At 34.9% G+C, this 22,373-nt stretch overlaps 1 protein-coding gene across 1 annotated transcript; it reads left to right on the top strand.

Annotated features, from left to right (window-relative positions):
• Window positions 1–9,132: 9,132 nt before the first annotated feature.
• Window positions 9,133–21,759, top strand: LOC117573214 (plexin-B). Its single transcript, XM_034256228.2, has 5 exons — window positions 9,133–9,919; window positions 13,605–18,302; window positions 18,561–19,156; window positions 19,949–20,131; window positions 20,191–21,759. Exons 1-5 carry the CDS (start codon window positions 9,355–9,357, stop codon window positions 20,296–20,298), a joined length of 6,150 nt encoding a protein of 2,049 aa, XP_034112119.1. The 5' UTR covers window positions 9,133–9,354; the 3' UTR covers window positions 20,299–21,759.
• The last annotated feature ends 614 nt before the right edge of the window (window positions 21,760–22,373 follow it).

The following is a 22,373-nucleotide window of genomic DNA, read 5'->3' as shown; positions in this document are numbered from 1 at the left end:
AATATACCAGATTCTCAGACAAAGTAACTAAGACCCCCAGTAACTAGGCGTTTTTGCCCATACAAAAGTATTTATTTAATAACTTCGACAATTTTTATCTGATCGTTACCAAATTTTCAGGAATCACAATTACTGTAGTTATTATTGTAATTCGCGGTTCGAGCTTTAAAATTACGCTTCTTATTCAATTTTTGTTGATTTGCGGGAACGTAAATGGTCGTGGCAAAAATTTGAAACAAACTTGATCTACGTACAAACATAACAAATGCTGTCGAAAAATTTTACAATAAATTCAAGAAATTTAATGCCTTCCGTTTCATTATACAAGTATTTTTAACTTACTTTTTCATTCCACCAAAAGTATGGCAGCTTAGGCGATAACTCATGGTGTCGGAATTATCGGTCGCTTACCAAAACGAAAATTTTTGTTGCCGACAGCAAAATTTTATTTCGAAATTTGAGGTGGGGTCAGAAAATAGTCGTTTTAAAAAATAATTACAAGCCTAATTGATCTTCTGGCAGTCTTAAAAGAACGACAATAAACCAATGAGTCAACTATTTTTTATACCCACTACCTATAGGGTAGGGTATTACAAGTTTGTGCTTTTGAGGCATCTCCGACCCTATAAAGTATATATATCAGCGTCAACAGCCGAGACGATCATGGCATAGAAAAAGTAAAAACCAAAAATTCAATTATTAAAAAAAAAAGTACACTCATTGGCAATTTCTGGTGACAATAGCCCAAGCACGTATTATTGCTACTTGGTTGCAATATTTTTTTAATTTTAAATTTAATATATAGTCTTGAGACTCCATAATATTAATGGTATTTATATTCCCAAGAAAATGCCTCAGACGTTTTCTTTATAATTTTTTTAAATTATACATCTTGATGCTTCTCTTCTTTTTGCCGATATGAGTGGGGAATAACAGTTGCCTATTTTTTTGCAAGTGGAACTGCTGAATTGATATCGACTATCGGAGTATGGATACGTTTCAAATTTTATTTGGCTTGGAACTGCGAATCGAAATGTCGCAGCAAAAATTTTCCAAACCATTTTTTTTACGCAATTGTGCGGAAAACAAGATTTCACGATTTTCACATATCGGAACAGAGCTTAGCTACAAAATAAAATTGTTTTCCATTTTTATATTAGAATATATACTAACTAAAGAAATATTTAAAAGAAAATAAAAAAATATTTATAGAAAATATATACAAAATTATTCTTTTATTTTATAATTATTAGAAGATGTAAAACAATTATTATTTATTCAATAATTGTCATAAAATTATCCAATTTGAAATGTCAAACTGTTGGGGATTGTTAATAAGTTAGTAATCAAAATGTTAGGAACTCCAATTCCTACGCGTCCAATATACAAACTCGGCGAGTATACCCGTAAGATTCTAAGAAGACCAAAACCAACTTGCCCAAAACATCCGCCACATGCCGGTGCAAGCCAATCCAAGAACTTCGCAAAATCCACCCAATCACCAATTGAAAGCAGCGCAGCCAACGCCGTTGCTAAAACTCGCAGCTATAGGGTCAGCTTTATAATTAGTCTTTAGACTCTAGTTTGAATGAATAAAGAACAGATTCCAGGAACCTCAATTAAATATTTTTTGTTATTATTTTTAACACATATAATTAACTGGCGCCCGAGCAGGGTGGATACAGTTTCAAGTATCCAGAGTGCAAAACGTTACTAACTGAACGGTTCACATAAAGGGATGACTGCGAAATAATAACACTCCAAAGACATTAACTATTAACTTGATCAGTGCGACTATGGCGATTAAATTTGCAAAACCTTCACGACCATTAGTTTAGTCGGTCGAAGCAGGAGCCTGTTATTTTGGCTATTTCACAAAAATAATTTGCTATTCCTTAGATATTTTAAATAATTTTAGTATTTGATTACATTTATTCAATATTTAATGCACTAGCAATTTTCGGAAATCGTATATTGACAATATGGTATGTAGCTATCGATTCAAATACACCATGTCTACCGCCCAGCGTGACCGAATGCTAAAATTCTATGTACTGTTTGTAGTATTTTCTCAAGTTCGTTTCGCGTCGCAATGCTACCTTGTCTCTGCATTCAAATTAATTATTATTGCACGGTGATCTATCTAAAGATAATAAGTAAATTCTATGCTTTGCGAAAGAAATGACTCAAATGTATTAACAAAAAATTCGTGATGCTTGGTTGGAAGAAGCACTACATTAAAAGAGATTTGACCAACTTGCATCGAGCTAAAAAAATGCAGTTTTAGGTATGAGGTCCCAAATACGTATCTTAATCTTCTCTGCTATAAATGACCACCAAGAGTTGGCAACACTGTTTACCATTGGAAGGTTAACAGTGGTAAATGATGGGATGATGGAAAAAATTGGGATGACTTCTTAGTGTCGTACTAAAAAAAAATACCTTTTTGCTACTGGCAATGTGCTTAAAAAGTATAGTTTGAAGGCTAGCAGGTAATGGTAATAGCAGTTCATATTATACATTTTGCACGACACTGATTCTCACTTTCGGCTAATAAAAGAATTAGACTGAATCCACCTGAATCGGGTAAGTTCGACACCACGAAAGACAGGTGTACGCTAATCCGGGATCGTTGTTAATACACTGAATTACCACTACGTTTTATGAGCTTCACATTTATTGACCGGTCACAAACTTTGATTTTTTTTGTAATACATACTTTGAAGATGATACAAAGCCAAGCATTTAATAAATTCAATAAAAAAATTTAATTTCCGAGGAACTCGAAATCAATGCGCGCAAAAAGAAATAATTTTGTAGAGCTTTTTGCAAAATCATATGGTGGGCTTGTCCGTTCACAGCTGATGATCAGTTGATCGTAGAGCTTTTAAAACGCTAGCTTCATTTTTCCAGTGTCAGCAGGGTTTTCTGCTTTACGTTGATTAACCATACGCGATTGTTCAGAAATTTTTGCGCTGTTTCCTTTTTTATATCATCCAAATACTTCAGGGTGTCTAGGTTGAAATCTATGCTACATGTGGGCATGAAAAACTGACCCAAAATCGTTTATTAACTCATAGACTCGTCGACTATTATTATAGTAATTCGAAATTATATTGTTTTTTTTTCTGCAACACAAAGCAAGATATTTTTCCAAATGTGTTCAATTTATTTTGGTTAAGTTGGACATTATGATTATTAACTTATTTATTTGATACATTTGCTGGAAATAATGATTTCTTCAAAAATTAAATGAGACTATCGCCTACGCACCTGGTTGCGCAGGTTCAGCAAGGGTATGCCTTCGATAATGTGGTCCAGAAGCTCATCGCTGTCAAGTTTAATGGATTGTGCCAAAACGATCTTCTCCTCCGTTTTAAAAACTTTCGTCGCACACCTGCCTTAAACGCTCCAGGTCCGAATGATGTTATCAGTTGATCACAAAGCGCTTAGCAATTTGCATGAGCCAGTGCTGAGCGTTTACTTTTACCTTCATGGCCAATAACACCCAAAGCGACTCTTCGTTAAGTTTACACATCCCCTCAATGCTTTTGAATTCGCAGCTGCTGTAGTTGTTAATCCTATTACTGTCGTTGTCGATCCCATTACTGTCGCCCAAATTTGCGACTTCTGGCGACAAACGCTGTGCGGCTGTGCGCAAATCGATTTCTAATGTGCATCTGCGATATTCTGAACATTTTTCTTCTTTCCTTACACGTAGTTTTTCTTGCAGCTGCCGAACGGTGTTCAGCAATTCCTGGTGAACAGTCTCTATTATGCAAACACTTTAAGTGTTAACACTTAACGTGTTATTAATTCCGCCTTGCTGCCTTTTTTGTGCGAAATGTTATCCACTTCTTTAATGCTCATGTTTTTTTTCCCCCACTTCTGAAATTGTGATAGGTGAATAATTGAAAAGGCGACACGAGCTGCGACGTAATTCGAGCGTCTGTTTTATTTCGCTTTTCGACTAGGACTGACTTCGTTGCTCAAACTTATGTACAGTGGAGAGCAAAAGTGAGTACATGTTTGCATAAAGCGTCTTTGGATGCGTATAAATCAGAAAGTACTAAAGCAAAAGTAGGCGTACTTTAAGAGGGGTAGATGGTAAAGGTCACCAACAAAATTAATTACGTTTGATTCTGAAGCATTGGAAACCTTTAAACAAAATACGAAGCTGTCTTTTCTCTAAGGAAAAGATTTTTCGCTATTCAGATTTCACTTGACGGCGGATGCTATGACAGATGCTAATTAGCAATAGGATCGGCCCTATCAAAAAGAAATGTTGATCATCAGGTAATTAAAAGTTCTTAAAAATTACAAGTATGGAAAAGCGAAACTCAAAATAGACACTGACCATCAATCCTTGACACACTCCTTGAGAAATTGGAACGGAAACGCAAGAATTAAAAGGTGTAAATCTTACCCAGAAGAGTACGGTTACGATTTCGTAATCATTTTTACAATCCAGGAAACCAGGAAAGGACAAAGCCGTTGTCGACGTACATTCGAGAATAACAACAAATCAAATTAATTCAATAACCCAATTTACGTGTTAGCTGTGAAAGAAAAAACATGCCGCTAGCAAAATATTTCTTGTAGCATCTGCCCGCTGAGGATATGCAGCACCCTAACTCCTACTTCATTGATGTCGAGTTCCCATGATGCTACAGAATCACAACCATGTTCAGTCACGCTCAGGGTATTGTGGATTGCTGGTTGCGCCACTATTCTGTTGCAGCCAACTGGAGAACACAAGACTGGTCGTTCAGCAGAATGTCACGGTAATTTGGAAAGCGTCTTAATGAACCACAAATTATTAATTTGTTAATATGCAATCCAAAAACGTAAAAAAAACTTGCTTAGTGCCGAAAGCTCAAGTTACGAGCTAATACCCAGTAAGGAACTCCCCATTAATTTTTAAAAACCAAATATTTCTTAACAAATCAAATAAAACCGACTTGAATTCTCGATACAATCCCCACATTCCGCCGACATGAAGTCAACCCTTCGGTTATAAATTCAAACAACTGAGTGTATAATGGGAAAAATACAACTTATTATATATACTTTAAAAATGTCAAGACTCGATTCTCTTAATCAATGATTAAAGACCTCGCAAATGAATCTATACAAAACAAGGAAATCCGCAAAATCCATAATAGAGCACACCGCAATGCTGAGGAAAATAGAATTTAATTAGCAGAAAAGTTCTACTTCCCTAGAATGAGACACAAAATAAGCAGTTTAGTAAAGCAATGTAAAATTTTTAAGGAATCTAAATATATTCCTTTTATCCAGAATTAAAAAGAACCCATAACCACATTATTAACATCGATATCTCCAACCAAAGGTCATTTAGTTTAGTTTAGCAGTAGATAAATTCTTAAAATTAGCACAGGCACTCATAATACATTCCAAATCAGTAGATGACATTCGACCTTAGAGGCTTAGAGATATTATTTTCTACTATGGAGTTCCTAAGTTTGCTGTAATAGATAATGAGAAGTTCCATATAATTGACCTAGCGATCAATTAGATATCACAATCCACCATAAAATACTACAGTTAACGGACAATTTAAAAGGTTTCATTCAATTATCTCCAAAGTGATGAGATTAAAAAAATAATTAAAAAGAAAGCATCTGAGGCATTTTCTCGTGAAGAGAAATCGAATTAATTATTATTTTGGAGTCGCAACTAGTTTTAGTTGCTTAGTTGCTTAGTTTCCGGCGCTCTTTTGCCTCTCAAAAAATATGAAGAAACGAAAATCGTTTTTTTCCATGGTCAACATGATGTCAAACGCGTCAACAACTATCAGCTGTCAAAAAAAACTAAGGGCTGTATCGCGATGAATTTCAACATAGTTACCTAAATATGAATGGACTATAAGGAACGAAAATCATTTTTGCGATAGCAGCGCATTCAGGTGGTCAAGGAGGTTACTTTTCAGCCCACCTAGTATATGAAATTTAAAATTAAATTAAACTAATGTGATTTCATCTTTATTTTGTAATAACTGCATTCATTTAATACTCTATGTAGATCAAGGGCATCTGCTTCAATGTTGCAAGTACATATGTATATACAACAAAACTGTAACAAGTCACTTGTTACAAGTGAATCAATCAATATAATAAATATTTAGGTGTGATTGTTAAAAAAAAAACAATTTGATTTATTGAGATTCTGATTAAGACTAACTTATTACAATTTTAAGACTTAATAATGAAGACTCGCTGCAGCTACTGCTGCTGGCGATCCCACGTTGGTGATGGTTGCGCAAGTGTCCCACGATCGATATTCTGCTGGGACAGGGCATGTGGCGGATGTGCTGCAGACTTTGCAGAGCTTGCAGAATTGGATGAGTGCATTTCGGGTGTCAATGCACCTAGCCACTTAGTATGAAATTGGTTTTCCAATCTTTATCTTAAAATAATAATTATTATTCAAACATGATTTTTTATTTTTTAGGTTTACCTTAACTGCTATTTATGTATATATTTATTTCAACCAATAATTTTGTACGCCTATTTGAAATGATTTGTCCTGTTTTGTTGAAGACTCTCGCCGACTCTACCGAGGATGCGGGCATACAAAGAAATTTGAAAAAATATCGACCACTATCGACGAAAGCGATTGACCACTATCGAGAGTGCGCGCCGCTATCGAGAGCGTGTCGATAGTAACCAACCATCGATAGTCCCGATAGTGCCATCGATAGTTCTCCACTTCTAACATATATCCACCTTTCCGGAATAATTGTTTAACATTTCCCTGCCACATTTAGAGTCAATAATGTTAATAACGGTCTCAAATTTGTGAAACTTGCGAAATATATTGATTTTCCGCACGTTCGAAATTTTGCTCATATGAGAACAGTGCTTAACGAATAAATTCTTGCAAAAATCTATTTGACACTTTAAATTGACGTGTACGTCTTCACTCAAGAAAAATTAATTACAAATGATGTGCGTGCCAAAATTGCCATCCATTGGCAAACATGTTGAATTGCAAAAGTCGAAGATAGGCGTGCCACGGTATTCACTTTTCGTTTTCGTTTTGGGATCAAAACCGAGGTTTAAGTTTTTAGGAGCTCCGGTTTTCACAAGTTTTTGGTCAAAGTTTTGCTATCGGAAAGTTTCAATTCCTACTGCTGAAACAGCTGACTTGTGTTTTGGTCAGAAGTAAACAAAACAAAAAAATACCTTTCGTATCTCCAATTTCCAGCGTGGATAGAACTCACATAAGGATAATTTTATCATGAATAGGTAATTTAAGCTTTCCCCTGAAAGAAATATTTGCCCTTTGTCTTTTTTGTAAATAAAGATTTGAAATTTACATTACAAAAAATCAGTAGAACGGAAATCAGCTGTTTCCCACAAAAAAAGGGGATGCCACCTTCTTAATCGATTTAATTTCGGTAATTTCAACAACATTTGTTTTGCAATTAAGCATTTAAGTAAGTAAATTAAACAAATTAATTCAAAAAAAAATATATTTCCTAACTTCAACAAATTTAAAGCCATCCGTTTCATTATAAGTATTTTTTTCAATTCACTAAAGGAATGGCACTTTAGGCGATAACTCGAGGTGTAGGATTTATCGGTCGCTCACCAAAACGAAAATTGTTGTTGCCGACGGCAAAATGTTATTTGCAAATTATGAGGTGGGGTCAGAAATTAGTTGTTTTGAAAATAATTGCACGCCCAATTGATCTTCTTGCGGTCTTAAATTAACGTCAATAAGGAGTCAACTATTTTTCCTTTTGCAAGTAAGATCCGACTTAATCAGGCATGCTCCGGTTTTCAATTTCGGTTTTCGTTTTCGTTTTGGGATCAACACCGAGATTTTCGTTTTTAGGTGCTCCGGTTTTCACACGTTTTTGGTCATCGTTTTGCTATCGGAACGTTTCATTTTTTACTGCTAAAACAGCTGACTTGTGATTTGGTTAAAAGTAAACAACGCGAAAAAATGTCTTTTGTATGTCCAATTTCGTGCGTGGATTGAACTCACATAAGGATATTTTTATCCTGCATTGTTTATTTATGCTTCCCCTGAATGAAATATATTTGCTTTCTGTCTTTTTTGCAAAGAAAGATTTGAAACTTTCTTTAAAAAATCAGTTGAACGGCAATCAGCTGTTTCCCACAAAAAATGGGGATGCCACCTTTTCAATGTATTTCATTCCGGTGTTTTCAAAAATTTTTTTTATACACTTTTAGCACATAACTAATTAAATTAAATTAATTAATTTTTAAAAACATATTTTACCCAACTTCAACAAATTTATCGCCATCCGTTTGATTATACAAGTATTTTTAACTTGCTTTTTCATTCTATCGAAAGTATGGCAGCTTAGGCGATAAGTCATGGTGTCGGACTTATCGGTCGCTCACCAAAACGAAAATTGTTGTTGCCGACGGCAAAATTTGATATCCAAATTTGAGGTAGGGTCAGATATTAGTCGTTTTAAAAATAATTACAAGCCTAATTGATCTGCTGGCGGTCTTAAAAGAACGACAATAAACCAATGAGTCAACTACTTTTTTTCGTTTTGCAAATAAGATCCGATTTAATATAGAAAAAGGCATTTACTTTTCATTTCGGCAAGTAAAATTTTCTCGTTTTGCAATTCGAAAAAATCTTGTGAAAGTGAAAACGGGAGCACCAATTTTTACGTTTTCGATTTGAAAGTGAATGAAAATCATTTTAATTTTTTTTCGAACAGAGCATCGAACACGAAGTATTGACATTATCACCAAAGACAACATTTCGCCCGGACACAACATGTTTTCGAAAATTCTATCGTTGATGGCTTTGCTTATCGCAATTTTATATGTAAATGCATTATTTACAAAAACAAATTTTTATATTTTTGCCAAAAATATTTTTAAATAAAAAGAGAAAACCCCAGTTTTTTTTTGCATTTTTTTCGCCGAAATATCATTTAGCTTAAGTTCTATTGTTATTCAACCTATTGTATTTTCAACTTGTAAGCAAATAAGTACATATAGTGGCATCTCTTGTGTATGCAGTGTAAACAGGTTTTGAAATAACAATATTATCGATAAATTAAAAATTGCAATCGATAGTTAAGCGACTCTTAGAATGTATACCTTTTTCAATTAGGTGCGTGTGTGTGTGAAATTCAGTGTATATTAGAAAAAGTTCGTATTTAATTAAAATATGCTTTTATCTTCAAAAATGAACAATGTAACAATGAATACAAGAATGTGATAAAAGCTTGATTAAATTCTGGATAAAACAGTATCAAACTATCTTAGCTAAATGAAAAATTATTTCCTGAGTTCACCTTAAACGTCGAAATATTGGCTAAAAGAATATATTAAGATGAATGCTTGTTATGTTATTCTTCAAATGTTATATGTTGTGCACTGCAGCATAGTTGTGAACGGTGTCCGAGACGTTCGTTCGCATATAGAACTAGACAGACAAGCAGCGGTGGTTCCACCCAAGGAGTTCCTATCCAGTGATATTATTGCACAATTTGTTTTGCCAACGCTTGCAAAAGGAACGTTAAGAGATGAATCTTTTGGCACCACCACATCAACTGCGAGGCCGATCAATTTTGTTAATCGTACAACGTCTGCTGTACCAAACAAGTCAGGAATTGGATCAAACTCACAATCGAAAAACTATTTCACGCATCTGACATTTGATTACATCCACAATGTAATGTACGCAGGTGCCACTAATAAAATTCTAAAGCTTAATGAAAATCTGCGCGTTCTGTCAGAGGCGGTGACTGGGCCCAAACACGATGCACCTCAATGTCACGCAGGTGGTTGTCCAGATGATGTAGAGACAACTCTAGTAAACAATTTTAATAAAATATTAGTTGTCAGTTATGCTCATAATGACGGCATCCTCATATCGTGCGGAAGTATTCGACAAGGTATGCATTTTATGTTTTATTTTTTTTTTTTATTTAAGTTGTCGATCTAGTGCTTTCCGGTTAGAAAATTTAATAATCATGTTATATCGCACAATAACCAAAATAGAATTGAACACATTCTATTTCAAGGAATAGCGCATTCAAAGTTACACAAAATTCAAAACCAAAATAAATTTAGAAATAACTTTGACTCAACGAATTCTGTTTTTTAACAAACGAGAGCAGCCCACATTTTAGAGTTTATAAAAAGACGCAATAAAATAATATAATACGGACCATCCACAGCAACTTAAACTCTCTGAATATAGACACAGCAACAGGTTAAATAGATCGTCGTGAAATTTAGACAATCAAAACTTTACACATCAATCGTTTTTTATGTATTGACTACTTGAACTAATACAAGGTACTACATTCTTTGTAGTATTATATATTTTAACTACAATTTTTAAGACTCCAAATTTGCTTCAATCCGTTTATAAACGTTTTTTCGAAATTTTTTGTATATAGAAAATAGTTATTTGTTTTAGGACATATTTTGTCAACAAATATTGTAAGTTGTGATATTCTTGGTTTCCTACCTTTTTTTTCCACAATAGGTGAGAAAACTACAGAAGAGTGTGTTCGACTCTGAGATACGCGATAACCATTTTCAATAAAAACAAAAAAAGTGAGGTATTGCTCAAAATGTACCATGAAATATAATATAAAAGAAATTATTAGTCAAAAAAATTAGGACCCGGCATTTATGGATAATATTGTATGTACCAAAAATGGTGCGACTTCAGCTTCAAAATTATGTTTGTTTTTGTTTTTTGTTGTTTTTTTTTTTTATTTACGAGGGCGGAAGTAGGCGTGATAAAAACTTGAAGCAAACTTGCTCTGCGTGCAAACATAACAAGTACTGAGATCCATATTCAAGTATGGGGAGAATCAGTGAGATATACAAAGCTTTTGTGATGTAGGGATCGTTGAATTCTTTCGAACTGCGTCTTATGAATCCGAGTAAGCCATGAACCTATTTACAGCAAACAGAATATTTTTATCGAATTTTAATTTTACATCAAACAGAACACCGAAGTCATTTAGGGAATCTATTCGCTCTAATACATAGTCAGAGAGAATCCCTTAAGAAAGTGAAAAGTTTACATTTATTGCAATTAAGATTTGACAAATTTATTGTGCACCAATATTGTAGACTATTAACGTCACTGCAACCGTGAGGCCGGAAAACAATCATTGAATGTCAAGAAAAGCTTAAGAGGTCATCAGCCAACAAAAATGAATAAAGTGGCCCAAACAATAGAGGACCAAACTGACTATCGTGGTTCAAACCTGAATTAACTTGGACAGTTTTAGATACAAAGCTATTTTAATAAACATACTGAATTCTATTCGATAGATATGAGTGGATCCATTTTCCAATGAGGATAAGAAAAAAATATTTTAAGAACATGAAACAGAATAAGTCGTTTGCAAAAGTCCACAAATAAATCAACAAGATCATTAGATTCTGTCTTATTTTTATATCCGCTGCCCATAGGGTAGAAGGGTATTATAACTTTGTGCCGACAGGAAATGTATGTAACAGGTAGAAGGAGGCATCTCCGACCCTATAAAGTTTATATATTCTTGATCAGCGTCAACAGCCGAGACGATCTAGCCACGTATGTCTGTCTGTCCGTATGAACACCTAGATCTCAGAAACTATAAGAGATAGAGCTATAATTTTCGACAGCATTTGTTACATATGTTTGCCGCAGATCAAGTTTGTTTCAAATTTTTGCCACGCCCACTTCCGCCCCCGCAAATCGAATAACAAGCGTAATTTTGGTGTATACAGTAATATCTCTAGAAATTGTGATTGGTCGCAACCAATTTAGCAAAAACGCCTAGTTTCTAGGGGTCTTTTATGCTTTTGCTGACAATGTGGTGAATTATTCTATAGTATATCTTGAATGTAGCACCACATCAATATACTAAATATACAATTTGATATCTTTTTTTAAGTTTTTTATACATATATTGTTTTGATATATTTTGAGAATATTACCGCAATATTTTATTTTACTCAAAATGGGTAGCGGGTATTTCATAGTCTAGCACACTCGACTGTAGCTTTCTAACTTGGTTTTTTGTTATTTTGTGGTATATTCATTTGGTATTTTTAAAAGTATTTATTAATAATATTAAATAATATTTAATTTTATTCAAAATGGGTAGCGGGTACAGCACAGTTGAGCCCACTCGGTTGTAGCTTTCTTGTTTGAACTGACAGACATAGAAAGAGGCCTAGAATTAGAATTATTGCTATTATTAGGGATTCCAGACAAAACTTTTTGCATCAAATCGTACTAAATTTTTCGGCAGAAACACTTATTTTAAAAGATGAAATTTCCCACTCGTAAGAAAAAGTTAAATTTGTCCACCTCAACACTGGCCTTGAAACAAAAATCTGTTTTAGCGGTGTCACCGCAACTAACGTGTTGTGGACAACTGAAGTAGAGGCTGTATGTAACTCTTTTATAGCTGACAGACTGATGATTTCGACAGAGAATGGTGAAGATTGAATTTCTTAAACCATCCCCAACTTCCCGACATCAAAATCGGAGCAGGTGTGGGAACGTCCACATTTAACGACGCAATGGCGTTATGTTTAACTTCAAAAACTATTGAGAGTTGAGGAGACTGTGATGTAAATAACACTAGTTCACCAGCAGGTGGTAGAGACAAAAAGGAAACCCCTTCAGGGAAAAAAAGTTCATTAGAAAGTTTCGAATTGGTCTTTGTTTTTCTTCGGAGAATCGGTCAAGAACTTTACAATCTTAAACTCACTATCCAAAACCGAAATCAAAAATTCAAATGAAGCCCGCGAATACATCTCTAAAGCTCGCGTTTGCCTAATAAACCAACCCATCCTGCAATGTTCACAAATCTAACTACCAAAACGACCGTTGAAGCCAGCACGTTTCTCATACATTAAGTTAAAAAGCGCAGGTATGGGAGCAACAATTATATGAATTCCAAGGAATGATAAGTTGTTTAAAATCTAAGACTTTATGTGGGAAAAAAAATATCGGGACCGTAATTAAAACTTTTTTTTTATGAGTTCCCATTATTATTTTCCAACAACATACAATATGCCTGTCACATATTTTATATTTGAATTTGGTTTTAATCTCGTCTATTATTTAAAATGGTATTTTATGACTAATTTATTATAAATTGCAAAGTCTGTTTTTTAATAAAATGTTCTGTTTTCGTAACTCAAAACATTTTTCACTAACACAATCGATATTCAAACTGTTCTTAAATCTTTGAATGTTTAACTCTTCAATTGATGGCGATGGTCCTTTTGGCTGTTTCTATTCTTATTTTCCAACATGTTTTGAAAAATTGTGTTATTGCTATGACTCTATGATACTTTAAATTTTCAGAGGTTCAGAGACATTACAGCGAGGGGTTTAAAAATCACTACCATATATTTGCAATGTGGAATTATCTTTGATTTTTGAGAAAATTCCGATATTATTGTAGATTATGTTTAATTATAATTACATTGAATATGATATTGCTCATAATCAAGTATGGCAAACTCTCTTTCTTGTTTTTTTTTAAATATTCGCCTAGTAATACATATTTATTAATTTGATCTATTCATTTTTTTTTGTTTTTTGTTTTTAAGGTGCATGTGAAATCTACAACCTTATGAGATTTCCAGCAGCAGCACAGTTCATTGCTGTTCCGCTAGCTGCGAATGAAGAGTACGCATCAACATATGCGTTTGTTGGACCAGCACGTTATTCGTGGAAAGAAGAGGACATTCTTTATGTGGGCACTACATTTACCAATGTCGGTGACTATCGCCATGATGTGCCAGCGATATCATCGCGCAGACTCGAAGATTTAAATTATGCAGAATTCTCTATTCAACAGTCGATTATTAACATCGACGTAAAGTATCGTGATCACTTTCTTGTTGATTACGTGTATGGTTTCAATTCATCAGAATATGCCTATTTTGTGCTTGTACAAAAAAAATCGCATTTGGCTGAGGAAGCCGGTTATGTGACTCGACTGGCAAGAATTTGTATAACGGATCCCAACTATGATAGTTATACAGAAATAACTATACAATGCACAGCCACCGATGAGCATGTTGATTACAATATTTTGCGTGATGCAAAAATCACGCATGCCAGTCAAAAGCTAGCTCATCAAATGGGTATCAAACGAGATGACCATGTACTGGTCACAGTTTTTTCGCCATCCAAAGAGATTAGCGATCAACCTCAAAATAAATCGGCCATGTGCATCTATAGTCTGAAGGATATTGAAGATGTATTCATTGAGAATATACATATGTGCTTTAATGGCACAATAAAGGATCGTAATCTTGGCTATATTTCGGGCACAATCAATGATGGCCGATGTCCAATTGTTGGTTCATTGGGTAACATATACAACTTTTGTAGTGTTGGACTAAAAATTAGCGGTGTTTCGCCGATATCTGCTCAGGCATTATTTCATTACGATAATGTATCGATCACATCAGTGACAGCGACAACAACAACTGATCAGCAACATTCGTTGGCATTTCTTGGCACCGAAATAGGAACTATAAAGAAGGTTTTGTTGTCAGGTCAACAGCCGGGTGAATATGGCGAGATTGTTGTTGACCCGGGTAATCGTATTTTGCCCAACACTATGATGTCACCCAAAAAGGATTTCCTATATGTGTTGTCTTTACGTACAATCACCAAATTGCGCATTGAGCATTGCTCGATGTATACAAATTGTTCAGCCTGTTTGGAGAGTCGTGATCCATTTTGCGGCTGGTGTTCCCTGGAGAAACGTTGTACGGTTCGTTCTACCTGCCAACGTGATACGTCCGCATCGCGGTGGCTGTCCCTAGGCAGCGGACAGCAATGCATTGACTTTGAATCAATTGTGCCCGATCAAATACCTATTAATCAATTGAGCCAAGTGCAATTAATTATAAGAACTTTACCCGAACCATTCAATGCCAAATATCGCTGTGTATTTGGCAACTCAACGCCTATTGATGCAGAGATACTCGAAAATGGTTTGAGTTGTGCGACTCCTCCAATTGATCAACGGCCATCCATTGTTGGCAATACGGATCATGTACTCGTGCCGCTTTCTGTGCGAAGCTCCGAAACAAATAAAGATTTTGTGTCGCGCTCGTTTGCATTCTTCGATTGCTCACATCACAGTAACTGCCAACGTTGTGTGCGCAGCATGTGGGGCTGCAATTGGTGTATATTTGACAACAAATGCGTTCACCAGTCGGAGCAGTGTCGCAATATGGAAATTGCTATTAGTTCAGAAGGACAATGTCCGCACTTGAAGCGACAACGCGATGTCATCTTGTTGCCGGTGCGTGTGCCGAAAGAAATACGTTTCGAGATTGCCAATTTACCCAAACCGAAAAGTGCTCATGCCGGTTATTTGTGCACAATTCAAATCGAAGCCGCCCAAATGCTTCTGCCGGCACATATTGAGTCTAACAAGATTGTCGTATGCGAGAAAACTCCATATTTTTACGAGACAAATACTCATGAGTATGAGGCTAAAGTGGACATTACCTGGAATCGTCAGCATTACGTGGATACAGCCACAATTATTTTGTATAAATGCGATGTGTTGGGCTCTCATCGGGAGCATGCTGATTGCAGTTTATGTGTGACACGTGATCCTAAATACCAATGCGCCTGGTGTGGAAGCTCCTGTGTCTACAATGAAACATGCTCTAGCTCCGACGCCGCACAATCTAACTCCCACAATAATGCATTACTACAAAATGAATGCCCCCGTCCTAGAATTGACATTATTAAACCACTGACTGGTCCTGTAGAGGGCGGTACTCTAATCACCATCGAAGGCAGCAATTTAGGCATTCGCGAGGAAGATGTGCGTGGCAAAATCACCATTGGGAGCGTACCCTGCGATTTGGTTAACTATCAAATATCGGTGCGGATTGAATGCCGCACAAGGGCCGCTTTACGTGAGATGTCGGCGCCAATTAAAGTGGCCAATGAAGCGGGCTATACGGAATCCAGTGTGCAGTACCATTTCAAGGATGTGCTATTGACTGGGTTATATCCAATGGTGGGCCCAAAATCCGGTGGCACGCAATTGTCATTACTTGGAAAATATCTAAACATTGGCTCCAACATTCGTGCATTTCTTGATGAATATGAGTGTCATATAAATTTGACACAAGCATCATCTTCTCGATTGTCCTGCACCACATCGGCGTCTACCCAGCCTGAGCCTATCCGCTCACTGCGTCTGGTTATCGACGGTGCGAATCGCACATTTACTTGTCAAAGTGAACCACATTTAGTGAGTCTTGCCCAAAATAATTTTGGAGAATTTTGGCAAGCGCCTTCGATGCCGTGCTCTATTTTCAATTACACACAGGATCCGCGTATTATGCAAATTAAACCGCTCCGCAGCTTTGTCAGTGGTGGACGTATATTAACTGTGCATGGAATGCACCTTGACTCCATACAGAACCCAGAATTGGAAGTATTTTATGAAAATGTTCGCGTTAACAAAACCAGTTGCACCGTGATCAATAACAATCAAATGGAGTGTCCATCGCCCCCAGTAAATTTTCAATTTCAATTGCTTAAAAATGGGATGTCAAAAAAGGATTCGGTTTTAGCACAATACAATTTGACTAGATCGAAGCAAAAACGAAATTCCTATTATAATGAAAAATACTTTGTGGGCGATCACCACTTGGATAACCTAGAAAACTTGTCGGCTGCCTTTGTAAAAGTGCACGAAACCCAATTGAATCTACAAATGAGCTTTGTCATGGATAATGTGCAACTGGTGCGAGATTTGAATAAATATTTTCATGATATTCGGAGCACTATTGTATATCTGAACGATCCGAAATATTTGCCATTTGTCAATGATGATGGCATCAAACTGTATAAAGGCGATACTCTTGTGATTGAGGGAGAGCTTTTAAATATTGCAGCGGATGAGTATGATGTTAATGTCACCATTGGTACAGCACAATGTAATATTACAAGCTTAGCACTCACTCAATTACTCTGCATTCCACCCGAGCGTCAGCCACCAGCAACGGATGAGAATGGTATAGATCAACCAAATGATTTACCGTTAGTGGTTGTAAAAGTTGGTCGCAATCTTCGCTTCGTCATTGGATCTCTTAAGTATGATTTAAATAAAACGCATTCAATACCACATCTGATAATTGGAATAATTTTGGCAGTATTATTGTTAATTGTCATCTTGGTGGTGGTGCTAATTATATTTCGTCGCAAATCCACCCAAGCCGAGCGCGAGTACAAACGAATTCAAATACAGATGATCACACTCGAAAGTAACGTTCGCTCCGAGTGCAAACAAGCATTTGCCGAACTGCAAACGGATATGACTGATTTAACGGCTGATCTAGAAAGCAGTGGCATACCCACTCTTGATCATATCAATTATATTATGAAAGTTTTCTTTCCCGGTGTCTCAGACCATCCCATACTGAATGCACCAAAAATACGAAGCTCCAATTATGATGCCGCTATGATGCAATTCGAACAGCTAATCAGTAATAAATACTTTTTGTTAACGTTTATAGAGACGCTAGAGGCCCAACGATCTTCGTTCTCAATTCGGGATCGTGTTAATGTAGCTTCATTGCTCATGATAGTACTAATGAATAAAATGGAGTATGCCACTGAAATATTAAAATCTTTATTATTGCGACTCATTGACAAATCGCTTGGCAGTAAATATCCGCATTTAATGTTACGTCGTACCGAAAGCGTTGTAGAGAAAATGTTGACAAATTATTTAGCAATCTGCATGTACGATTACTTAAAGGAATATGCCGGTGCCAGTTTATTTTTGCTATTCAAGGCGATTAAACATCAGGTTGAAAAGGGCCTTGTCGATGCTATAACTCATGATGCTCGCTATTCGCTTTCTGAAGACCGTTTACTGCACGAACAAGTTGCACACTCTGTGGTTATTTTGCACATTCTGCAAGATGACTTGGATGAAAAGGTGCAGTGTCGAGTCAATGATTGGGACACTATCTCACAGGTTAAACTGAAGATACTGGATGCAATTTTCAAGAATACACCGTTCTCGATGCGTCCATCGGTGCACGAAGTGGACTTGGAATGGCGTCATGGACGTGGTGGCCATTTAACTTTGCAGGATGAGGATCTTACCACAAAAACAATTTCCGGATGGAAACGTTTAAATACCCTCCACCATTATGGTGTTAAGGAATCGGCTGTGATGTCACTTATTGCTCGCCAAAATGATAACTATACTATGTCGTATGGGAAACAACAGATCGCGCCTTATCACAATTGTGAGTAATATATTAATCTTTCAATTCTTTATCCTTGACTCAAGCAGGAACTAATTCCTGTATTCAATCTGTTACCATTTGGGTTGTGCATTGATAGTTCAAGTAATTAATATATATTATATTAATATATATATGTGTAATATATATGTATTATATATTATATATCATATATTATGTATTACCAGTCCAAATGGTAACAGATTGAATACAGGAATTAGAATTCTTATGCTTTACATATATGTTTCCCTCTCTTTACAGTTTACTACATCAATAACTCACAGAGTCATATCATCATCAACAATGATATTGAATCTGGACTTCAACAACCGAGACTCTACCATTTGGTTAAGCCGGTGATTCCCGATCATTACATGAACATTAAAAATTCTTCCATATCTGGTGTTCTGACATCTTCAGGCCAATCGGCAACACATTGTATTGGAAATGTCAGCAGCGAACGGGCAAACAAAACAATTCCGGAAGTCTATCTCACTCGTCTTCTCGCTACAAAAGGTACAATTCAGAAATTCGTCGACGATTTCTTTACCATTATCCTAACTGTAAATGAGGAGTTGCCGCCGGCGGTTAAATGGTTATTTGATCTGCTTGATGAAGCCGCTCGACGTCACGAAATTGCTGATTCAGACATTCTGCACGCTTGGAAATCTAACAGTTTGCCTTTGCGTTTTTGGGTAAACTTTATCAAAAATCCGGACTTCATTTTCGATGTCAACAAAACATATTCTGTGGATTCTTGCTTAAGTGTCATAGCGCAGACTTTTATGGACTCGTGCTCTACCACTGAACATCGATTAGGCAAGGACTCACCATCAAACAAGCTTCTTTTTGCAAAGGTTTGTGCTCGATTCCATATTTATACCCGTAGTTTAGAAAAGTATTGTAACTTTATGCCGCCAGGAAATAGTTTTAACAGGCAGAAGGATTCGTTTTCGATCCTATAAAGTGTCTACAGCCGAGACGATATAGCCGTATCCGTTTGTCCATATAAACACCTAGATCTTATATAATTCATTTTAATAACACTTTTTTAAGATTTTTGTCACCCATTGCGACAGCTGTCAGGTCTTTATACTTTTGGCTGTTGAATTATAGGATATATTTTCAATGTAGCAGATCTAACCATATAATGAAGCAAAACATATCATGTTCAACATCATTGCGATTGGAACACCAGATCCTCCTTGGCTTATTTCAAAATTCGAATACAAATTAAAACTGGTACAAAATATTAAAGTCTCGAATGTTGGTACATACAATAATACGTATGATTTTGATTTTATTTAAAATGGGTAGCGGGTATCGCACACTCGACTGTAGCTTTCTATATATTTATTTATATATACATACATAATTTGATTTGGTATATTTTAATATGTTTTGCTTTACTGCTTTTGAATATAAGTTTGCTGTTCTATTATGTATATAAATTATTTATTTATTTATAATGTATACAGTAACATTAGACTCTTTCACTGATAGACGTAAAGAGTACAATAAATGTGTTAAGATCACAATTTTTGGATATATGTGTACATGTCGATATGAGCAACTAAAACAAAGGATACGCCTTTTTAAGTTTGATATAAATGATATTTATGTTCCGACTGTGGGCTTATCGTTTACAGGATATTCCAAACTATAGAGTCATGGTTAAAGAATTTTATCGAGACGTGGCGCGTTTGCCCCAAATAAGTGATCAGGAAATGAGCACAGCCATGCAGCAATTGTCTGTACAACAAAATGAGGAATTTGATACAATTTCTGCTTTGAAGGAATTGTATATTTATATAACCAAGTATAGAGAACAGGTAAGTGGAAATTCCTTAATGTTGAATGCACCTTTTTGTGATTAACATTTACATTTTAGATTATGGATGCCCTGGATGCGGACCCAAATTGTAAAAAAATGTATCTAGCGCGTAAACTTGAAAATGTTGCGTGCACTCTTGACGGAGAGGATACATTAAACTGCTGACAAGAATTGACATCTCTTAATGTAATTTTCAATGTTACAAAACATTTCCAATACACCACGAATAACCACATTTACTTACTTATTTGAACTGATTATATATATACTATATATATACTACAAATACCACTAGCTTTAAAAAAATAAAATAATACACATTTTGTGAAAAGTTGAGACGTAAAGTTGACGATTTCAACATGACATTTTAGTTTCCAATGCATTCATTTTTTTTAACAACGAATAAAATTTAATAAAGACGACGTACATCGAGAAACTATTAAAACATATATTAATGTGCTAAAATTATACATAAATTTCTTATTTGCCGATTTAATGATTATTAATAATAATGATCGAAAAGTCTCAATTTTTTATGAAAATTACTTCATTCGCATTAATTTTTTGATTATAATTAATTTTATGAAATATTTAAAAATATGATTTTTATGTAATAGACTTAAGTTGAAAAAAAAAACCCATGATGTTCTCATTAAGAACTTTATGTAGAAATTTTTGAAGTCTGTTTTGTAGTAAGCGATTTTTCACTGCATCGATATACATTATTGGACTGAACTGTACAGAATACATAATAATTTATAAAGTCTGGTAAACATTGGAAACTAAATTTATTGTAGACAGAAAATATTACAATTTAATATTTAGTTCTAAGACTTAGCATACATTTAAAAAGTAAATGCAAATTAGTTATTTATAGCTAAAATTTATGCTGAATTTGCATTCTATATATAGTAATATAATATATTATAATATTAAGTGCAATTTCTAAGAATAGAGATGGAGTGCCATCTCTCTACTTTTCATAATTGTACGGTAATTTAATGAATTAATATATAGAATTGCGGATTATACCGTATTAGATTAAGAATTCTGCAATACGCAAAAAAGAGAGTATTAGGATAAAAATAATTAAACATTTCCATAGCTTGAGATTATTATGCATTCTTTGTGTGAATTATTGTGCTGATTCTTTTAATCGGCTCAATGATAGGTTTAGTACTTTAGAACATGTGATATGTATTATATTAAGGATTCTTAATCTTACAGCTTCTTAACACCTTAAGTACTATTTAAAATATTAATTTGTTTCATACATTTTTTGTATTTAAAATTTTTAAACTATGCATTCAGATTTCATCGTTTCAGATTTTTTCTTTTTAATTCATGAATATTTGAATTTGTTCATTAAATACTGCACAATTTACCAAGATTTAGAGGATTATAGGCATATTTCATAAAATAATTTTTTGCAAATTTGTTTAGTTTTTAATTTATTGTTTAAGAAAACTTACAAAATTCGGCATAGTTGTCAACATTAAGGTCGTAAATAAATACTCATTTATTTGTCTATGTAAATTGTCCCATTCTAAGTTAAAGAAAAATCGAATGTATATATAGAGACTTTCTGAATATAAATATATGCAAGTAAAAACAAAATTACTAATTTATTTGGAAACGTTTGTTTGAAGCTTAACAAGTACGAAAGCGACTGTCGAGTGCGCTCGACTGTGAGATAAAACTAATATATTGAGGTAATATTCTCAAAATATAACAAAATAATGTACCACAAAAATACCAGAAAACAAGTAAGAAAGTTACTGTCGAGTGTGGTCGACTGTGAGATACCATCTATCCATTTCGAATAAAAGCAAAATATTGCGGTATTTTTCTGAAAATATACCAAAAACGTAAGAAAAATAAAAAATACCAATTGTATATTTGATATATCGATATAGTACCGCATTAGAAATATACCATAGATGGCACAATATACCAGATTGTCAGCCAAAGAAACTAGCATCCCTAGTAAGTAGGCGTCTCTGCCCATACAAAAGTACTTCTTTAATGCACCACAATTTTTATCTGATCGCAACCAAATCTTCAGGAATAACAATTACTATAGGTGCTATTGTATATACCTAAATTTAGCTAGCTTTAAAATTACACTTGTTATTCGATTTTTGTTGATTTGCGGGGGCGGAAGTGGGCGTGGTATAATTTTAAGACAAACTTGATCTGCGTGCAAACATAAACTCCGTAATGGTCCGTTTTTTAGTATC

This window comes from Drosophila albomicans, chromosome 4, assembly GCF_009650485.2.
Source record: "Drosophila albomicans strain 15112-1751.03 chromosome 4, ASM965048v2, whole genome shotgun sequence".
Classification (NCBI taxonomy): Eukaryota; Metazoa; Arthropoda; class Insecta; order Diptera; family Drosophilidae; genus Drosophila; species Drosophila albomicans.
The sequence above is the reverse complement of the archived record's forward strand: the minus strand, read 5'-3'. Positions and strand labels throughout refer to the sequence as shown.

Bases quoted from the DNA above. Each gene is read 5' to 3' on its own strand.
- LOC117573214 (XM_034256228.2), top strand. From the start codon at position 9,355: ATGAATGCTTGTTATGTTATTCTTCAAATGTTATATGTTGTGCACTGC. The intron at 18,303-18,560 runs GTGAGTAATATA...CTCTCTTTACAG, and splicing joins GATCGCGCCTTATCACAATT to TTTACTACATCAATAACTCA. The intron at 19,157-19,948 runs GTTTGTGCTCGA...TATCGTTTACAG, and splicing joins ACAAGCTTCTTTTTGCAAAG to GATATTCCAAACTATAGAGT.